This window comes from Coregonus clupeaformis, unplaced genomic scaffold (assembly GCF_020615455.1).
Source record: "Coregonus clupeaformis isolate EN_2021a unplaced genomic scaffold, ASM2061545v1 scaf0822, whole genome shotgun sequence".
Taxonomy (NCBI): domain Eukaryota; kingdom Metazoa; phylum Chordata; class Actinopteri; order Salmoniformes; family Salmonidae; genus Coregonus; species Coregonus clupeaformis.
Window position 1 is genome coordinate 141,698 of NW_025534277.1, and position 21,867 is coordinate 163,564.

Below are 21,867 nucleotides of genomic sequence, written 5' to 3' on the forward strand. Positions count from 1 at the left end.
GTCAAACGTTTTCTATAAGTCTTCACAAGGTTTTCACACACTGTTGCTGGTATTTTGGCCCATTCCTCCATGCAGATCTCCTCTAGAGCAGTGATGTTTTGGGGCTGTCGCTGGGCAACACAGACTTTCAACTCCCTCCAAAGATTTTCTATGGGGTTGAGATCTGGAGACTGGCTAGGCCACTCCAGGACCTTGAAATGCTTCTTACGAAGACAGTCCTTCTTTGCCCGGGAGGTGTGTTTGGGATCATTGTCATGGTGAAAGACCCAGCCACGTTTCATCTTCAATGCCCTTGCTGATGGAAGGAGGTTTTCACTCAAAATCTCACGATACATGGCCCCATTCATTCTTTCCTTTACACGGATCAGTCGTCCTGGTCCCTTTGCAGAAAAACAGCCCCAAAGCATGATGTTTCCACCCCCATGCTTCACAGTAGGTATGGTGTTCTTTGGATGCAACTCAGCATTCTTTGTCCTCCAAACACGACGAGTTGAGTTTTTACCAAAAAGTTATATTTTGGTTTCATCTGACCATATGACATTCTCCCAATCCTCTTCTGGATCATCCAAATGCACTCTAGCAAACTTCAGACGGGCTTGGACATGTACTGGCTTAAGCAGGGGGACACGTCTGGCACTGCAGGATTTGAGTCCCTGGCGGCGTAGTGTGTTACTGATGGTAGGCTTTGTTACTTTGGTCCCAGCTCTCTGCAGGTCATTCACTAGGTCCCCCCGTGTGGTTCTGGGATTTTTGCTCACCGTTCTTGTGATCATTTTGACCCCACGGGGTGAGATCTTGCGTGGAGCCCCAGATCGAGGGAGATTATCAGTGGTCTTGTATAAATATAATATAATATAATATGCCATTTAGCAGACGCTTTTATCCAAAGCGACTTACAGTCATGCGTGCATAAAATTTTTTTTTGTGTATGGGTGGTCCTGGGGATCGAACCCACTACCTTGGCGTTACAAGCGCCGTGCTCTACCAGTTGAGCTACAGAGGACCACTTCCATTTCCTAATAATTGCTCCCACAGTTGATTTCTTCAAACCAAGCTGCAGATTCAGTCTTCCCAGCCTGGTGCAGGTCTACAATTTTGTTTCTGGTGTCCTTTGACAGCTCTTTGGTCTTGGCCATAGTGGAGTTTGGAGTGTGACTGTTTGAGGTTGTGGACAGGTGTCTTTTATACTGATAACAAGCTCAAACAGGTGCCATTAATACAGGTAACGAGTGGAGGACAGAGGAGCCTCTTAAAGAAGAAGTTACAGGTCTGTGAGAGCCAGAAATCTTGCTTGTTTGTAGGTGACCAAATACTTATTTTCCACCATAATTTGCAAATAAATTCATTAAAAATCCTACAATGTGATTTTCTGGAGGAAAAACAATTCTCAAATTTGTCTGTCATAGTTGACGTGTACCTATGATGAAAATTACAGGCCTCTCTCATCTTTTTAAGTGGGAGAACTTGCACAATTGGTGGCTGACTAAATACTTTTTTTCCCCACTGTATAGTAGGCCTAGCCTATAGAAAGCTGATGGGATCCTCCTCTTTTTAATAGAGGCCATCACTCTGTTTTCTAACACAATTGCATAGCCTATAGAAATGTTGCGCAACATGAGTTTATGGGCTCTCATTAAGTATTTGATTAGATTTTAGATCACATTTGCATTGATGTCAGAGTGATTAGAGGAACAATAGAGTGCTGAGTACCAGGCAGTTAGCAAGTTTGGTAGGCTACTAATGACCATCAGCAGAATCAGAGCTTGGAGAAGCCTAGTTACCGTGACTAAACAGTCATGTGGAATTTGACTGCCTTATGACAGCGTGACCACCAGTGTGGCGGTAATATGGTCACCGCAACAGCCCTAGTTACAAATGTATCAACTTTCAAAGGAGAATTACTTTCCCATTGTTCCTCAACTGTAGTGTATGATATACCATTTTCTAGCACTGATTCTGTACTTACAGTGCCTTGCAAAAGTATTCATCCCCCTTGGCATTTTTCCTATTTTGTTGCATTACAACCTGTAATTAAATTGATTTTTATTTGGATTTCATGTAATGGACATACACAAAATAGTCCAAATTGGTGAAGTGAAATGAAAAACAGGACTTGTTTCAAAACATTATAAAAAATAAATAATGGAAAAGTGGTGTGTGCATACAGTGAGGGGAAAAAAGTATTTGATCCCCTGCTGATTTTGTACGTTTGCCCACTGACAAAGAAATGATCAGTCTATCATTTTAATGGTAGGTTTATTTGAACAGTGAGAGACAGAATAACAACAAAAAAATCCAGAAAAACGCATGTCAAAAATGTTATACATTTTTTTGCATTTTAATGAGGGAAATAAGTATTTGACCCCCTCTCAATCAGAAAGATTTCTGGCTCCCAGGTATCTTTTATACAGGTAACGAGCTGAGATTAGGAGCACACTCTTAAAGGGAGTGCTCCTAATCTCAGCTTGTTACCTGTATAAAATACACCTGTCCACAGAAGCAATCAATCAATCAGATTCCAAACTCTCCACCATGGCCAAGACCAAAGAGCTCTCCAAGGATGTCAAGGACAAGATTGTAGACCTACACAAGGCTGGAATGGGCTACAACACCATCGCCAAGCAGCTTGGTGAGAAGGTGACAACAGTTGGTGCGATTATTCGCAAATGGAAGAAACACAAAATAACTGTCAATCTCCCTCGGCTTGGTGCTCCATGCAAGATCTCACCTCGTGGAGTTGCAATGATCATGAGAACGGTGAGGAATCAGCCCAGAACTACACGGGAGGATCTTGTCAATGATCTCAAGGCAGCTGGGACCATAGTCACCAAGAAAACAATTGGTAACACACTACGCCGTGAAGGACTGAAATTCTGAAGCGCCCGCAAGGTCCCCCTGCTCAAGAAAGCACATATACAGGCTCGTCTGAAGTTTGCCAATGAACATCTGAATGATTCAGAGGAGAACTGGGTGAAAGTGTTGTGGTCAGATGAGACGAAAATCGAGCTCTTTGGCATCAACTCAATTCGCTGTGTTTGGAGGAGGAGGAATGCTGCCTATGACCCCAAGAACACCATCCCCACTGTCAAACATGGAGGTGGAAACATTATGCTTTGGGGGTGTTTTTCTGCTAAGGGGACAGGACATCTTCACCGCATCAAAGGGACGATGCACGGGGCCATGTACCGTCAAATCTTGGGTGAGAACCTCCTTCCCTCAGCCAGGGCATTGAAAATGGGTCGTGGATGGGTATTCCAGCATGACAATGACCCAAAACATACGGCCAAGGCAACAAAGGAGTGGCTCAAGAAGAAGCGCATTAAGGTCTCCAGACCTTAATCCTATAGAAAATCTGTGGAGGGAGCTGAAGGTTCGAGTTGCCAAACGTCAGGCTCGAAACCTTAATGACTTGGAGAAGATCTGCGAAGAGGAGTGGGACAAAATCCCTCCTGAGATGTGTACAAACCTGGTGGCCAACTACAAGAAACGTCTGACCTCTGTGATTGCCAACAAGGGTTTTGCCACCAAGTACTAAGTCATGTTTTGCAGAGGGGTCAAATACTTATTTCCCTCATTAAAATGCAAATCAATTTATAACATTTTTGACATGCGTTTTTCTGGATTTTCTTGTTGTTATTCTGTCTCTCACTGTTCAAATAAAACTACCATTAAAATTATAGACTGATCATGTCTTTTTCAGTGGGCAAACATACAAAATCAGCAGGGGATGAAATACTTTTTTCCCTCACTGTATGTATTCACCCCCTTTGAAGCACCTAAATAAGATCTGGTGCAACCAATTACCTTCAGAAGTCACATAATTAGTTAAATAAAGTCCAACTGTGTGTAATCTAAGTGTCACATGATCTGTCACATGATCTCAGTATATATACACCTGTTCTGAAAGGCCCCAGAGTCTGCAGCATCTAAGCAAGGGGCACCACCAAGCAAGCGGCACCATGAAGACCAAGGAGCTCGCCTAACAGGTCAGGGACAAAGTTGTGGAGAAGTACAGATCAGGGTTGGATTATAAAAAAATATCAGAAACTTTGAACATCCCACGGAGCACCATTAAATCCATTATAAAAAAATTGAAAGAATATGGCACCACAATAAACCTGCCAAGAGAGGGCCGCCCACCAAAACTCACGGACCAGGCAAGGAGGGCATTAATCAGAGAGGCAACAAAGAGACCAAAGATAACCCTGAAGGAGCTGCAAAGCTCCACAGCGGAGGTTGGAGTATCTGTCCATAGGACCACTTTAAGCCGTACACTCCACAGAGCTGGGCTTTACGGAAGAGTGGCCAGGAAAAAGCCATTGCTTAAAGAAAAAATAAGCAAACACATTTGGTGTTCGCCAAAAGGCATGTGGGAGACTCCCCAAACATATGGAAGAAGTTACTCTGGTCAGATGAGACTAAAATTGAGCTTTTTGGCCATCAAGCAAAACACTATGTCTGGCGCAAACCCAACACCTCTCATCACCCCGAACACCATTTGATCGAACATGGGTCTGTAGTGCCTTAGACTGCATCGCAAGGATACATATATTTGCTACATAAGACCTAATCGAACCGGTCGGTCACCAATATCTCAACAACCTGTTCATCTATTTGTCCTTTGAACTCCTCCAGGGACACCAGGTCCTGGGGTTTTAGGTTGGCTTGGAGGGAATTCCAAGACCAGGGGGCTGAGGGATGAAAGGACGTTTTTCCGCTCGGTTCTAATTTTCAGGACTCTTGGCATAAAACAAGATTGAGATCTGAGCTTGCACTGTATGTGTTTTCATTTCGAGCTACAAGAGAGGATAGATAAAATGGCAGTTTTCCTAAAATGGCCTTTCAGCACCATGATTTTGAAGGGCGCTCAAATCGCTTAAAATAACCCACATTTTATTTTATTTTTTATTTAACCTTTATTTAACTAGGCAAGTCAGTTAAGAACAAATTCTTATTCACAATGACGGCCTACCAAAAGGCAAAAGGCCTCCTGCGGGGACGGGGGCTGCGATTAAAGAAATGTATATATATATATATATAAAAATACAGGACCAAACACACATCACAACAAGAGAGAGACACCACAACACTACATAAAGAGAGACACCACAACACTACATAAAGAGAGACCAACACAACAACATAGAAGAGAGACACCACAACACTACATAAAGAGAGACACCACAACACTACATAAAGAGAGACACCACAACACTACATAAAGAGAGACACCACAACACTACATAAAGAGAGACACCACAACACTACATAAAGAGAGACACCACAACACTACATAAAGAGAGACACCACAACACTACATAAAGAGAGAGAGACACCACAACACTACATAAAGAGAGACACCACAACACTACATAAAGAGAGACACCACAACACTACATAAAGAGAGACACCACAACACTACATAAAGATAGACACCACAACACTACATAAAGAGAGCACCCAACACAACAACACAGCATGGCAGCAACCCAACACGACAACACAGCAAGGTAGCATCCCAACGAAAAATGGTAGCATCCCAACAACAATAATGGTAGCATCCCAACAAATAATGGTAGCATCCCAACATGACAACACAGCAAGGTAGCATCCCAACATGACAACAACATGGTAGCATCCCAACACGACAACACAGCAAGGCAGCATCCCAACATGAAAACAATAATGGTAGCATCCCAACATGACAACAACATGGTAGCATCCCAACACGACAACACAGCAAGGTAGCATCCCAACATGAAAACAATAATGGTAGCATCCCAACATGAAAACAATAATGGTAGCATCCCAACATGAAAACAATAATGGTAGCATCCCAACATGAAAACAATAATGGTAGCATCCCAACATGAAAACAATAATGGTAGCAACACAACATGGTAGCATCACAACATGACAACACAGCAAGGTAGCATCCCAACATGAAAACAACATGGTAGCATCCCAACATGACAACAACATGGCAGCATCCCAACATGACAACAACATGGTAGCATCCCAACATGAAAACAACATGGTAGCATCCCAACATGAAAACAATAATGGTAGCAACACAACATGGTAGCAGCACAACATGACAACAACATGGCAGCATCACAACATGGCAGCAGCACAACATGGTAGCAGCACAAGACATGGTACAAACATTATTGGGCACAGACAACAGCACAAAGGGCAAGAAGGTAGAGACAACAATACATCACGCGAAGCAGCCACAACTGGCAGTAAGAGTGTCCATGATGGAGTCTTTGAATGAAGAGATGGAGATAAAACTGTCCAGTTTGAGTGTTTTTTGCAGCTCGTTCCAGTCGCTAGCTGCAGCGAACTGGAAAGAGGAGCGACCCAGGGATGTGTGTGCTTTGGGGACCTTTAACAGAATGTGACTGGCAGAACGGGTGTTGTATGTGGAGGATGAGGGCTGCAGTAGGTATCTCAGATAGGGGGGAGTGAGGCCAACATCATCAAGATATGTTGCCTACTCCTAATAGACCTACTCATCACTATTAAAAACAGTTTTAGTCATTTAGCAAATGCTCTTATCCCGAGCAATAAATGTTATTTGACAGTTTTTTCACCTAGTCAGCTTGGAGATTTGAACCAACAACCTTTCAGTTACTGGCCCCATGCTTGTAACCACTAGGCTACCTGCAACCCCATAATACTATTTCTGCATTATTACAAATAGAAGATGATCACTTCTCACAATGGTGCTCGTTTAGCAAACTTAGATCAAAGCTGAATCAATGTCTAGCAAGATCACATAATATAATAATATCATGTAGCATAGTAGGCCTATACTATGTTACACTGAAAACACCTCTTCAGTCATTTCTTATCTCATACACCAAAACTGAGAGCCACTAGGCAGGATATATGGATATATGCTTTGATTGAAACAAAATACAAGAAAGGCTAATAGTTTGTTAACACCATCTGCTCTAATTCACTCACCAAACAGTAATTCACGAAGATCTAAATGCACATTCCCATAAAACTGATTGTGATCAATTGATTGGCATGCAGTTTGGACATTTCACCGGTAAAACATGAAGAATTATTATTATTTTAAAATGAGGTACTGTATGTCTGTCTTGGTGTTTGTTTACTAACAATAGAACATGTTCTTGAGACAACAAAGCATAGTCAGACGTTGCTATTGGAGGATGCACAGGCCTATTCTACATCTGGTATACAAACTTTGATTGAGAAATGATTTCATTTTTTTGCATTCCCTCACCTAAAAACATAGCACTGTTATCAACCCTGTTATGTTATGTGATATGTTAGTTATATGTGATGTTAAATGCTATTTGATGATGATATGTGATGTTCTACCTAGTTATATTAGTTGGTAATGTGATGTTATGTTATGTGATGTTATACCGTATGTGATGTTATATGTAATGTTATGTGACATAAAATGTTATACAGTGCATTCGGAAAGTATTCAGACCCCTTTACTTTTTCCACATTTTGTTACGCCTTACACTAAAATTGATTAAATTGTTTTTTTCCTCCATATTTTTACACACAATAACCCATAATGACAAAGCGAAAACGGGTTTTTAGAATTCTTTGCACATTTATTTCCATAAGTATTCAGACCCTTCGCTATGAGACTCGAAATTGAGCTCAGGCGTATCCTGTTTCCATTGATCATCCTTGAGATGTTTCTACAACTTGATTGGAGTCCACCTTTGGTAAATTCAATTGATTGGACATGATTTGGAAAGGCACACACCTGTCTATATAAGGTCCCACAGTTGACAGTGCATGTCAGAGCAAAAACCAAGGCATGAGGTCAAAGGAATTGTCTGTAGAGCTCCAAGACAGGATTGTGTCGAGGCACAGATCTGGGGAAGGGTACCAAAAACAATTCTGCAGTATTGAAGGCCTCCATCCTCCAAGTTTGGAACCACCAAGACTCTTCCTAGAGCTGGCCGCCTGGCCAAACTGAGCAATCGGGGGAGAAGGGCCTTGGTCAGGGAGGTGACCAAGAACCTGATGGTCACTCTGACAGAGGTCCAGAGTTCCTCTGTGGAGATGGGAGAACCTTCCAGAAGGACAACCATCTCTGCAGCACTCCACCAATCAGGCCTTTATGGTAGTGGCCAGGCGGAAGCCACTCCTCAGTAAAAGGCACATGACAGCCCGCTTTGAATTTGCCAAAAGGCACCTAAAGACTCTCAGATCATGAAAAACAAGATTCTCTGGTCTGATGAAGCCAAGATTGAACTCTTTGGCCTGAATGCCAAACATCACGTCTGGAGGAAACCTGGCACCATCCCTACGGTGAAGCATGGTGGTGGCAGCATCATGCTGTGGGGATGTTTTTCAGCGGCAGGAACTGGGAGACTAGTCATGATCAAGGGAAAGATGAACGGAGCAAAGTACAGAGAGATCCTTGATGAAAACCTGCTCCATAACGCTCAGGACCTCAGACTGGGGCGAAGGTTCACCTTCCAACAGGACAACGACCCTAAGCACACAGCCAAGACAATGCAGGAGTGGCTTCGGGACAAGTCTCTGAATGTCCTTGAGTGGCCCAGCCAAAGCCCGGACTTGAACCCGATCGAACATCTCTGGAAAGACCTGAAAATAGCTTTGCAGCGACGCTCCCCATCCAACCTGTCAGAGCTTGAGAGGATCTGCAGAGAAGAATGGGAAAACTCCCCAAATACAGGTGTGCCAAGCTTGTAGCGTCATACCCAAGAAGACTCGAGGCTGTAATCGCTGCCAAAAGTGCTTCAAAAATTATGTAAACGTGAAATTTCAGTTTACATTTTTTTCTAAATTTGCAGAAATTTCTAAAAACCTCTTTTTGATTCGTCATTATGGGGTATTGTGTGTAGATTGATGAGGGGGAAAAAAATATTTTATCAATTTTAGAATAAGGCTGTAACGTAACAAAATGTGGAAAAAGTCAAGGAGTCTGAATACTTTCCGAATGCACTGTATGTGATGTTATGTTATGTGTGATGTTATGTGTGATGTTATGTTATGCTGTGTGTGATGATATGTTATGTGTGATTGTTGAGACTTCTAGCTCACTCAGGAAAAAAAAAATATATATAAATAGATAAAAGAGAAGCAAATGGTCTGATGTGTTCAATTAAATGGGGAATGAGTGATTTCTTTAAGTTTCTTAGATGCTCGGATATGTTACGTTATGTGGCATGCGCTGCTTCACTAGAGACTTAAATTATGGCACCTGGTAATCATTTCACCGCAGACAATCATCAGGAGCACACAGCCCGTTGGTATGTAACTGTGAACTACTCACAGTCTAGCATTAATGTTTAAGTCACTTATATGTTTGAGCACTGAACGTTTACCTCACTGTGTCGGTGTTAGTTGGCCGAGAGTAACCTGTAGCTCGTAGTCAATGCTGTTTTAAGCCAGATTTGCCAAATTTTTTATGGTGTTGTAGGCTTATTTGATTTTCATTATTTTCATTATTATTACATTATATTATTTGAATAATATTTACATTATATATTTGAATAATATATTGTCATTATTTGTTTGTTGTAATTCAGCTTTATGACCTGTAGTCATTCGATTTAAAATAAAATTAAGGACAAAACACGAGTCATGACATTGTGTGCTTCCTGGTGAGCCTTTTCGGAGGGCTAAATAACGGAAAATCCGAACAGTGATGTTATGTGTTATTTTATGTGATGTTATGTGTTGTTACCTGAGCTGCATGGGCCAGTCTCTCCATCTTCTCCTGGATGGAACGGGATGACACCCTTTGTCTGGAACTACATGGGCAGAGGGTTAGGGGTCAGAGGTCAGGGGTTAGGGGACATGGTTAGGGGTTAGGGGTCAGAGGTCAGGGGTTAGGGGACATGGTTAGGGGTTAGTGGACAGGGTTATGGGTTAGGGGTCAGATGTCAGGGGTTAGGGGACATGGTCAGTGGTTAGGGGTTAGGGGTCAGATGTCAGGGGTTAGGGGACATGGTTATGGGTTAGGGGTCAGAGGTCAGGGGTTAGGGGACATGGTTATGGTTAGAGGTTAGGGGTTAGGGGTCAGATGTCAGGGGTTAGGGGACATGGTTATGGTTAGGGGTTAGGGGTCAGAGGTCAGGGGTTAGGGGACATGGTTATGGTTAGGGGTTAGTGGACAGGATTAGGGGTTAGGGGACATGGTTATGGTTAGGGGTTAGTGGACAGGGTCAGGGGTTAGGGGACATGGTTATGGTTAGGGGTTAGTGGACAGGATTAGGGGTTAGGGGACATGGTTATGGTTAGGGGTTAGTGGACAGGGTCAGGGGTTAGGGACATGGTTATGGTTAGGGGGTTAGTGGACAGGGTTAGGGGTTAGTGGACAGGGTCAGGGGTTAGGGGTTAGGGGACATGGTTATGGTTAGGAGGTTAGTGGACAGGGTCAGGGGTTAGGGGACATGGTTATGGTTAGGGGTTAGTGGACAGGGTCAGGGGTTAGGGGTTAGTGGACAGGGTTAGGGGTTAGGGGACATGGTTATGGTTAGGGGTTAGTGGACAGGGTCAGGGTTAGGGGTTAGGGGACATGGTTATGGTTAGGGGTTAGTGGACAGGGTCAGGGGTTAGGGGACATGGTTATGGTTAGGGGTTAGTGGACAGGGTTAGGGGTTAGGGGTTAGGGGACATGGTTATGGTTAGGGGTTAGTGGACAGGGTTAGGGGTTAGGGGTTAGGGGACATGGTTATGGTTAGGGGTTAGTGGACAGGGTCAGGGGTTAGGGGACATGGTTATGGTTAGGGGTTAGTGGACAGGGTCAGGGGTTAGTGGACATGGTTATGGTTAGGGGTTAGTGGACAGGGTCAGGGGTTAGGGGTTAGGGGACATGGTTATGGTTAGGGGTTAGTGGACAGGGTTAGGGGTTAGGGGTTAGGGGACATGGTTATGGTTAGGGGTTAGTGGACAGGGTCAGAGGTTAGGGGTTAGTGGATAGGGTCAGGGGTTAGGGGACATGGTTATGGTTAGGGGTTAGTGGACAGGGTCAGAGGTCAGGGGTTAGGGGACATGGTTATGGTTAGGGGTTAGTGGACAGGGTCAGAGGTCAGGGGTTAGGGGACATGGTTATGGTTAGGGGTTAGTGGACAGGGTTAGGGGTTAGGGGTTAGGGGACATGGTTATGGTTAGGGGTTAGGGGACATGGTTATGGTTAGGGGTTAGTGGACAGGGTCAGGGGTTAGGGGACATGGTTATGGTTAGGGGTTAGTGGACAGGGTTAGGGGTTAGGGGTTAGTGGACAGGGTCAGGGGTTAGGGGTTAGGGGACATGGTTATGGTTAGGGGTTAGTGGACAGGGTCAGGGGTTAGGGGTTAGGGGACATGGTTATGGTTAGGGGTTAGTGGACAGGGTCAGGGGTTAGGGGACATGGTTATGGTTAGGGGTTAGTGGACAGGGTCAGGAGTCAGGGGTTAGGGGACATGGTTATGGTTAGGGGTTAGTGGACAGGGTTAGGGGTTAGGGGACATGGTTATGGTTAGGGGTTAGTGGACAGGGTCAGGGGTCAGGGGTTAGGGGACATGGTTATGGTTAGGGGTTAGTGGACAGGGTTAGGGGTTAGGGGACATGGTTATGGTTAGGGGTTAGTGGACAGGGTTAGGGGTTAGGGGACATGGTTATGGTTAGGGGTTAGTGGACAGGGTTAGGGGTTAGGGGACATGGTTATGGTTATGGGTTAGTGGACAGGGTTAGGGGTTAGGGGACATGGTTATGGTTAGGGGTTAGGGGACAGGGTCAGGGGTTAGGGGACATGGTTATGGTTAGGGGTTAGGGGACAGGGTCAGGGGTTAGGGGACATGGTTATGGTTAGGGGTTAGTGGACAGGGTTAGGGGTTAGGGGTTAGTGGACGGGGTTAGTGGACAGGGGTTAGGGGACATGGTTATGGTTAGGGGTTAGTGGACAGGGTTAGGGGTTAGGGGACATGGTTATGGTTAGGGGTTAGTAGACAGGGTTAGGGGTTAGTGGACATGGTTATTGTTAGGGGTTAGTGGACAGGGTTAGGGGTTAGGGGTTAGGGGACATGGTTATGGTTAGGGGTTAGTGGACAGGGTCAGGGGTTAGGGGACATGGTTATGGTTAGGGGTTAGTGGACAGGGTTAGGGGTTAGTGGACAGGGTCAGGGGTTAGGGGTTAGGGGACATGGTTATGGTTAGAGGTTAGTGGACAGGGTCAGGGGTTAGGGGACATGGTTATGGTTAGGGGTTAGTGGACAGGGTCAGGGGTTAGGGGTTAGTGGACAGGGTTAGGGGTTAGGGGACATGGTTATGGTTAGGGGTTAGTGGACAGGGTCAGGGGTTAGGGGACATGGTTATGGTTAGGGGTTAGTGGACAGGGTTAGGGGTCAGGGGACATGGTTATGGTTAGGGGTTAGTGGTCAGGGTTAGGGGTTAGGGGACATGGTTATGGTTAGGGGTTAGTGGACAGGGTCAGGGGTTAGTGGACATGGTTATGGTTAGGGGTTAGTGGACAGGGTCAGGGTTAGGGGTTAGGGGACATGGTTATGGTTAGGGGTTAGTGGACAGGGTTAGGGGTTAGGGGTTAGGGGACATGGTTATGGTTAGGGGTTAGTGGACAGGGTCAGAGGTTAGGGGTTAGTGGACAGGGTCAGGGGTTAGGGGACATGGTTATGGTTAGGGGTTAGTGGACAGGGTTAGGGGTTAGGGGTTAGGGGACATGGTTATGGTTAGGGGTTAGTGGACAGGGTCAGGGGTTAGGGGTTAGGGGACATGGTTATGGTTAGAGGTTAGTGGACAGGGTCAGGGGTTAGGGGACATGGTTATGGTTAGGGGTTAGTGGACAGGGTCAGGGGTTAGGGGTTAGTGGACAGGGTTAGGGGTTAGGGGACATGGTTATGGTTAGGGGTTAGTGGACAGGGTCAGGGGTTAGGGGACATGGTTATGGTTAGGGGTTAGTGGACAGGGTTAGGGGTCAGGGGTTAGGGGACATGGTTATGGTTAGGGGTTAGTGGACAGGGTTAGGGGTTAGGGGTTAGGGGACATGGTTATGGTTAGGGGTTAGGGGACAGGGTCAGGGGTTAGGGGACATGGTTATGGTTAGGGGTTAGTGGACAGGGTCAGGGGTTAGTGGACATGGTTATGGTTAGGGGTTAGTGGACAGGGTCAGGGGTTAGGGGTTAGGGGACATGGTTATGGTTAGGGGTTAGTGGACAGGGTTAGGGGTTAGGGGACATGGTTATGGTTAGGGGTTAGTGGACAGGGTCAGAGGTTAGGGGTTAGTGGACAGGGTCAGGGGTTAGGGGACATGGTTATGGTTAGGGGTTAGTGGACAGGGTCAGAGGTCAGGGGTTAGGGGACATGGTTATGGTTAGGGGTTAGTGGACAGGGTTAGGGGTTAGGGGTTAGGGGACATGGTTATGGTTAGGGGTTAGGGGACATGGTTATGGTTAGGGGTTAGTGGACAGGGTCAGGGGTTAGGGGTTAGGGGTTAGGGGTTAGGGGTTAGGGGACATGGTTATGGTTAGGGGTTAGTGGACAGGGTTAGGGGTTAGGGGTTAGGGGACATGGTTATGGTTAGGGGTTAGGGGACAGGGTCAGGGGTTAGGGGACATGGTTATGGTTAGGGGTTAGTGGACAGGGTCAGGGGTTAGTGGACATGGTTATGGTTAGGGGTTAGTGGACAGGGTCAGGGGTTAGGGGACATGGTTATGGTTAGGGGTTAGTGGACAGGGTCAGGGGTTAGTGGACAGGGTCAGGGGTTAGGGGTTAGGGGACATGGTTATGGTTAGGGGTTAGTGGACAGGGTTAGGGGTTAGGGGTTAGGGGACATGGTTATGGTTAGGGGTTAGTGGACAGGGTCAGAGGTTAGGGGTTAGTGGACAGGGTCAGGGGTTAGGGGACATGGTTATGGTTAGGGGTTAGTGGACAGGGTCAGAGGTCAGGGGTTAGGGGACATGGTTATGGTTAGGGGTTAGTGGACAGGGTTAGGGGTTAGGGGTTAGGGGGACATGGTTATGGTTAGGGGTTAGGGGACATGGTTATGGTTAGGGGTTAGTGGACAGGGTCAGGGGTTAGGGGTTAGGGGTTAGGGGTTAGGGGTTAGGGGACATGGTTATGGTTAGGGGTTAGTGGACAGGGTCAGGGGTTAGGGGTTAGGGGTTAGTGGACAGGGTTAGGGGTTAGGGGTTAGGGGACATGGTTATGGTTAGGGGTTAGTGGACAGGGTTAGGGGTTAGGGGTTAGGGGACATGGTTATGGTTAGGGGTTAGTGGACAGGGTCAGGGGTTAGGGGTTAGGGGACATGGTTATGGTTAGGGGTTAGTGGACAGGGTCAGGGGTTAGGGGACATGGTTATGGTTAGGGGTTAGTAGACAGGGTTAGGGGTTAGGGGACATGGTTATGGTTAGGGGTTAGTGGACAGGGTTAGGGGTTAGGGGACATGGTTATGGTTAGGGGTTAGTGGACAGGGTTAGGGGTTAGGGGACATGGTTATGGTTAGGGGTTAGTGGACAGGGTCAGGGGTTAGGGGTTAGGGGACATGGTTATGGTTAGGGGTTAGTGGACAGGGTCAGGGGTTAGGGGACATGGTTATGGTTAGGGGTTAGTGGACAGGGTTAGGGGTTAGGGGACATGGTTATGGTTAGGGGTTAGTGGACAGGGTTAGGGGTTAGGGGACATGGTTATGGTTAGGGGTTAGTGGACAGGGTTAGGGGTTAGGGGACATGGTTATGGTTATGGGTTAGTGGACAGGGTTAGGGGTTAGGGGACATGGTTATGGTTAGGGGTTAGGGGACAGGGTCAGGGGTTAGGGGACATGGTTATGGTTAGGGGTTAGGGGACAGGGTCAGGGGTTAGGGGACATGGTTATGGTTAGAGGTTAGTGAACAGGGTCAGGGGTTAGGGGTTAGGGGACATGGTTATGGTTAGGGGTTAGTGGACAGGGGTTAGGGGTTAGGGGACATGGTTATGGTTAGGGGTTAGTGGACAGGGTCAGGGGTTAGGGGTTAGGGGACATGGTTATGGTTAGGGGTTAGTGGACAGGGTTAGGGGTTAGGGGTTAGGGGACATGGTTATGGTTAGGGGTTAGTGGACAGGGTTAGGGGTTAGGGGACATGGTTATGGTTAGGGGTTAGTGGACAGGGTCAGGGGTTAGGGGTTAGGGGACATGGTTATGGTTAGGGGTTAGTGGACAGGGTTAGGGGTTAGGGGACATGGTTATGGTTAGGGGTTAGTGGACAGGGTCAGGGGTTAGGGGTTAGGGGACATGGTTATGGTTAGGGGTTAGTGGACAGGGTTAGGGGTTAGGGGACATGGTTATGGTTAGGGGTTAGGGGTCAGAGGTTAGGGGTTAGGGGACATGGTTATGGTTAGGGGTTAGTGGACAGGGTTATGGTTAGGGGTTAGTGGACAGGGTCAGGGGTTAGGGGTTAGGGGACATGGTTATGGTTAGGGGTTAGTGGACAGGGTCAGGGGTTAGGGGACATGGTTATGGTTAGGGGTTAGGGGTCAGAGGTTAGGGGTTAGGGGACATGGTTATGGTTAGGGGTTAGTGGACAGGGTTAGGGGTTAGGGGACATGGTTATGGTTAGGGGTTAGTGGACAGGGTCAGGGGTTAGGGGTTAGGGGACATGGTTATGGTTAGGGGTTAGTGGACAGGGTTAGGGGTCAGGGGTCAGGGGTTAGGGGACATGGTTATGGTTAGGGGTTAGTGGACAGGGTTAGGGGTTAGGGGTCAGAGGTCAGGGGTTAGGGGACATGGTTATGGTTAGGGGTTAGTGGACAGGGTTAGGGGTCAGGGGTTAGAGGACATGGTTATGGTTAGGGGTTAGTGGACAGGGTTAGGGGTCAGGGGTTAGTGGACAGGGTCAGGGGTTAGGGGACATGGTCAGGGGTTAGGGGACATGGTTATGGTTAGGGGTTAGTGGACAGGGTCAGAGGTTAGGGGTTAGGGGACATGGTTATGGTTAGGGACATGGTTATGGTTAGGGGTTAGTGGACAGGGTCAGGGGTCAGGGGTTAGGGGACATGGTTATGGTTAGGGGTTAGTGGACAGGGTCAGAGGTCAGGGGTTAGGGGACATGGTTATGGTTAGGGGTTAGTGGACAGGGTTAGGGGTTAGGGGACATGGTTATGGTTAGGGGTTAGTGGACAGGGTCAGAGGTTAGGGGTTAGGGGACATGGTTATGGTTAGGGGTTAGTGGGCATGGTTATGGTTAGGGGTTAGGGGACATGGTTATGGTTAGGGGTTAGTGGACAGGGTCAGGGGTTAGGGGTTAGGGGACATGGTTATGGTTAGGGGTTAGTGGACAGGGTCAGGGGTTAGGGGTTAGGGGACATGGTTATGGTTAGGGGTTAGTGGACAGGGTTAGGGGTTAGGGGTTAGGGGATATGGTTATGGTTAGGGGACATGGTTATGGTTAGGGGTTAGTGGACAGGGTCAGGGGTTAGGGGACATGGTTATGGTTAGGGGTTAGTGGACAGGGTTAGAGGTTAGGGGTTAGTGGACAGGGTCAGGGGTTAGGGGACATGGTTATGGTTAGGGGTTAGTGGACAGGGTTAGGGGTTAGGGGACATGGTTATGGTTAGGGGTTAGTGGACAGGGTTAGGGGTTAGGGGTTAGGGGACATGGTTATGGTTAGGGGTTAGTGGACAGGGTCAGGGGTCAGGGGTTAGGGGACATGGTTATGGTTAGGGGTTAGTGGACAGGGTTAGGGGTTAGTGGACGGGGTTAGTGGACAGGGGTTAGGGGACATGGTTATGGTTAGGGGTTAGTGGACAGGGTTAGGGGTTAGGGGTTAGGGGACATGGTTATGGTTAGGGGTTAGTGGACAGGGTCAGGGGTTAGGGGACATGGTTATGGTTAGGGGTTAGTGGACAGGGTCAGAGGTCAGGGGTTAGGGGACATGGTTATGGTTAGGGGTTAGTGGACAGGGTTAGGGGTTAGGGGACATGGTTATGGTTAGGGGTTAGTGGACAGGGTCAGAGGTCAGGGGTTAGGGGACATGGTTATGGTTAGGGGTTAGTGGACAGGGTTAGAGGTTAGGTGTTAGTGGACAGGGTCAGAGGTTAGGGGACATGGTTATGGTTAGGGGTTAGTGGACAGGGTCAGGGGTTAGGGGTTAGGGGTTAGGGGTTAGAGGTTAGGGGTTACGGACAGACATTATTATTATATTATTATATTCTTATAGTGTCAGTATAAAACATTTTAAATGTGTTCACCAGACTTACTTCCTTTGGAAATGTGCTGCTTTGTCCTGGTCCTCGGTCTGGTCCTGGAGAACACAGACACTGTTATATAACTAACCCTAACCCTAACCCTGGAGAACACAGACACTGTTATATAACTAACCCTAACCCTAACCCTGGAGAACACAGACACTGTTATATAACTAACCCTAACCCTAACCCTGGAGAACACAGACACTGTTATATAACTAACCCTAACCCTAACCCTGGAGAACACAGACACTGTTATATAACTAACCCTAACCCTAACCCTGGAGAACACAGACACTGTTATATAACTAACCCTAACCCTAACCCTGGAGAACACAGACACTGTTATATAACTAACCCTAACCCTAACCCTGGAGAACACAGACACTGTTATATAACTAACCCTAACCCTAACCCTGGAGAACACAGACACTGTTATATAACTAACCCTAACCCTAACCCTGGAGAACACAGACACTGTTATATAACTAACCCTAACCCTAACCCTAACCCTAACCCTAACTTACAGTTTGTTTCAAATGCTGTGGTGATAAAGTATGTGATACATTTTCACAACTCGTGGGTACAAAACTCAAAACTCTGAGCACATTTTCTTTGGTGATAAAGTATGTGATACATTTTCACAAAACTCAAAACAGATCATCAAAAAGGCAGTTGTATAACACAAAATCATACAGTCACTTTTCACTAAACTTAATCAGTGTTTCATCTAGATACATATATTATTATTATTATTATTATTATATACATATTCATAAAGTAATTTCACTTTACTTTTGGTATTATTCTCTTCTCATTTGTTAAAATAGATTTTACTGATACTTTAATCCAACTACAGATTTGGAAAACTACATAATTAAAATGTATGTCTGAAGAAAAAACATAAAATATGATATATACTGTAATGTACTTTTATGATGATACCTATTAAGATTTTACTTCACAGTAAGTAAAAAAAATGTATTGACAAGATCAGAGATGTACTGTATAAAGTGAATGTAGATGACGTCGCCGGAGTCAAGGATCGGTAGGATAGTCAGTTTTACGAGGCTTTGTTGCGAAATAGGAAGCCGATTCTAGATCTAACTTTTGATTGGAGATGCTTAATGTGAGTCTGGAAGGAGAGTTTACAGTCTAACCAGACACCTATAATAATTACTTTACACTATCCCAGGTATTCCTTAAAGAGGTGGGGTTTCAAGTGTCTCCGGAAGGTGGTCAGTGACTCCGCTGTCCTGGCGTCGTGGGGGAGCTTGTTCCACCATTGGGGTGCCAGAGCAGCGAATAGCTTTGACTGGGCTGAGCGGGAACAGAAATAAACAACCAGACAATAACAACCAGACAATAACAACCCCCCTAATCCCACTGCTACCATACACACCATGTATGTCTCAACCACACCCCCCTAATCCCACTGCTACCATACACATCATGTATGTCTCAACCACACCCCCCTAATCCCACTGCTACCATACACATCATGTATGTCTCAACCACACCCCCCTAATCCCACTGCTACCATACACATCATGTATGTCTCAACCACACCCCCTAATCCCACTGCTACCATACACATCATGTATGTCTCAACCACACCCCCCTAATCCCACTGCTACCATACACATCATGTATGTCTCAACCACACCCCCTAATCCCACTGCTACCATACACATCATGTATGTCTCAACCACACCCCCCTAATCCCACTGCTACCATACACATCATGTATGTCTCAACCACACACCCCTAATCCCACTGCTACCATACACACCATGTATGTCTCAACCACACCCACCTAATCCCACTAATACCATACACATCATGTATGTCTCAACCACACACCCCTAATCCCACTGCTACCATACACATCATGTATGTCTCAACCACACCCCCCTAATCCCACTGCTACCATACACATCATGTATGTCTCAACCACACCCCCCTAATCCCACTGCTACCATACACACCATGTATGTCTCAACCACACCCCCCTAATCCCACTGCTACCATACACATCATGTATGTCTCAACCACACACCCCTAATCCCACTGCTACCATACACACCATGTATGTCTCAACCACACCCACCTAATCCCACTGCTACCATACACATCATGTATGTCTCAACCACACCCCCCTAATCCCACTGCTACCATACACATCATGTATGTCTCAACCACACACCCCTAATCCCACTGCTACCATACACATCATGTATGTCTCAACCACACACCCCTAATCCCACTGCTACCATACACATAATGTATGTCTCAACCACACCCCCCTAATCCCACTGCTACCATACACATCATGTATGTCTCAACCACACACCCCTAATCCCACTAATACCATACACATCATGTATGTCTCAACCACACACCCCTAATCCCACTGCTACCATACACATCATGTATGTCTCAACCACACCCCCCTAATCCCACTGCTACCATACACATCATGTATGTCTCAACCACACACCCCTAATCCCACTGCTACCATACACATCATGTATGTCTCAACCACACCCCCTAATCCCACTGCTACCATACACATCATGTATGTCTCAACCACACCCCCCTAATCCCACTGCTACCATACACATCATGTATGTCTCAACCACACCCACCTAATCCCACTGCTACCATACACATCATGTATGTCTCAACCACACCCCCTAATCCCACTGCTACCATACACATCATGTATGTCTCAACCACACACCCCTAATCCCACTGCTACCATACACATCATGTATGTCTCAACCACACACCCCTAATCCCACTGCTACCATACACATCATGTATGTCTCAACCACACCCCCCTAATCCCACTGCTACCATACACATCATGTATGTCTCAACCACACCCCCCTAATCCCACTGCTACCATACACATCATGTATGTCTCAACCACAACCCCCTAATCCCACTGCTACCATACACATCATGTATGTCTCAACCACACCCCCTAATCCCACTGCTACCATACACATCATGTATGTCTCAACCACACCCCCTAATCCCACTGCTACCATACACATCATGTATGTCTCAACCACACACCCCTAATCCCACTGCTACCATACACATCATGTATGTCTCAACCACACCCCCTAATCCCACTGCTACCATACACATCATGTATGTCTCAACCACACCCCCTAATCCCCTGCTACCATACACATCATGTATGTCTCAACCACACCCCCCTAATCCCACTGCTACCATACACATCATGTATGTCTCAACCACACCCCCCTAATCCCACTGCTACCATACACATCATGTATGTCTCAACCACACCCCCCTAATCCCACTGCTACCATACACATCATGTATGTCTCAACCACACCCCCTAATCCCACTGCTACCATACACATCATGTATGTCTCAACCACACACCCTAATCCCACTGCTACCATACACATCATGTATGTCTCAACCACACCCCCCTAATCCCACTGCTACCATACACATCATGTATGTCTCAACCACCCCCTAATCCCACTGCTACCATACACATCGTATGTCTCAACCACACCCCCCTAATCCCACTGCTACCATACACATCATGTATGTCTCAACCACACCCCCCTAATCCCACTGCTACCATACACATCATGTATGTCTCAACCACACCCCCTAATCCCACTGCTACCATACACATCATGTATGCTCTCAACCACACACCCCTAATCCCACTGCTACCATACACATCATGTATGTCTCAACCACACACCCCTAATCCCACTGCTACAATACACATCATGTATGTCTCAACCACACCCCCTAATCCCACTGCTACCATACACATCATGTATGTCTCAACCACACCCCCCTAATCCCACTGCTACCATACACATCATGTATGTCTCAACCACACACCCCCTAATCCCACTGCTACCATACACATCATGTATGTCTCAACCACACCCCCCTAATCCCACTGCTACCATACACATCATGTATGTCTCAACCACACACCCCTAATCCCACTGCTCCCATACACATCATGTATGTCTCAACCACACCCCCCTAATCCCACTGCTCCCATACACATCATGTATGTCTCAACCACACCCACCTAATCCCACTGCTACCATACACATCATGTATGTCTCAACCACACACCCCCTAATCCCACTGCTACCATACACACCATGTATGTCTCAACCACACACCCCTAATCCCACTGCTACCATACACATCATGTGATGTCTCAACCCACACCCCCTAATCCCACTGCTACCATACACATCATGTATGTCTCAACCACACCCCCTAATCCCACTGCTACCATACACATCATGTATGTCTCAACCACACCCCCCTAATCCCACTGCTACCATACACATCATGTATGTCTCAACCACACCCCTAATCCCACTGCTACCATACACATCATGTATGTCTCAACCACACCCCCCTAATCCCACTGCTACCATACACACCATGTATGTCTCAACCACACCCCCTAATCCCACTGCTACCATACACATCATGTATGTCTCAACCACACCCCCCTCATCCTTCATCCTCTGGAACTTTCCAGTCCTTGTAGCACTCTTTGCCATATGGCCTCAAATTGCACTGTTCTATTTTTCTCCGTAGCCCACACCTTTTCAATATTAAATAATAATACATTTGATTTGTAGT

At 46.5% G+C, this 21,867-nt stretch overlaps 1 protein-coding gene across 1 annotated transcript in view; it reads right to left on the minus strand.

Moving 5' to 3' along the window:
• LOC121560360 (ladinin-1) overlaps window positions 1–21,867 on the minus strand; it is a 104,785-nt gene that overhangs the window by 31,546 nt on the left and 51,372 nt on the right. Inside the window, exons 7-8 of the mRNA XM_045216846.1 lie at window positions 17,203–17,246; window positions 9,719–9,785 (exon numbers count right to left, since the gene is read on the minus strand). Of these exons, the coding sequence (XP_045072781.1) occupies window positions 9,719–9,785; window positions 17,203–17,246 (111 nt within the window). The remainder of the gene's footprint in view (window positions 1–9,718; window positions 9,786–17,202; window positions 17,247–21,867) is intronic.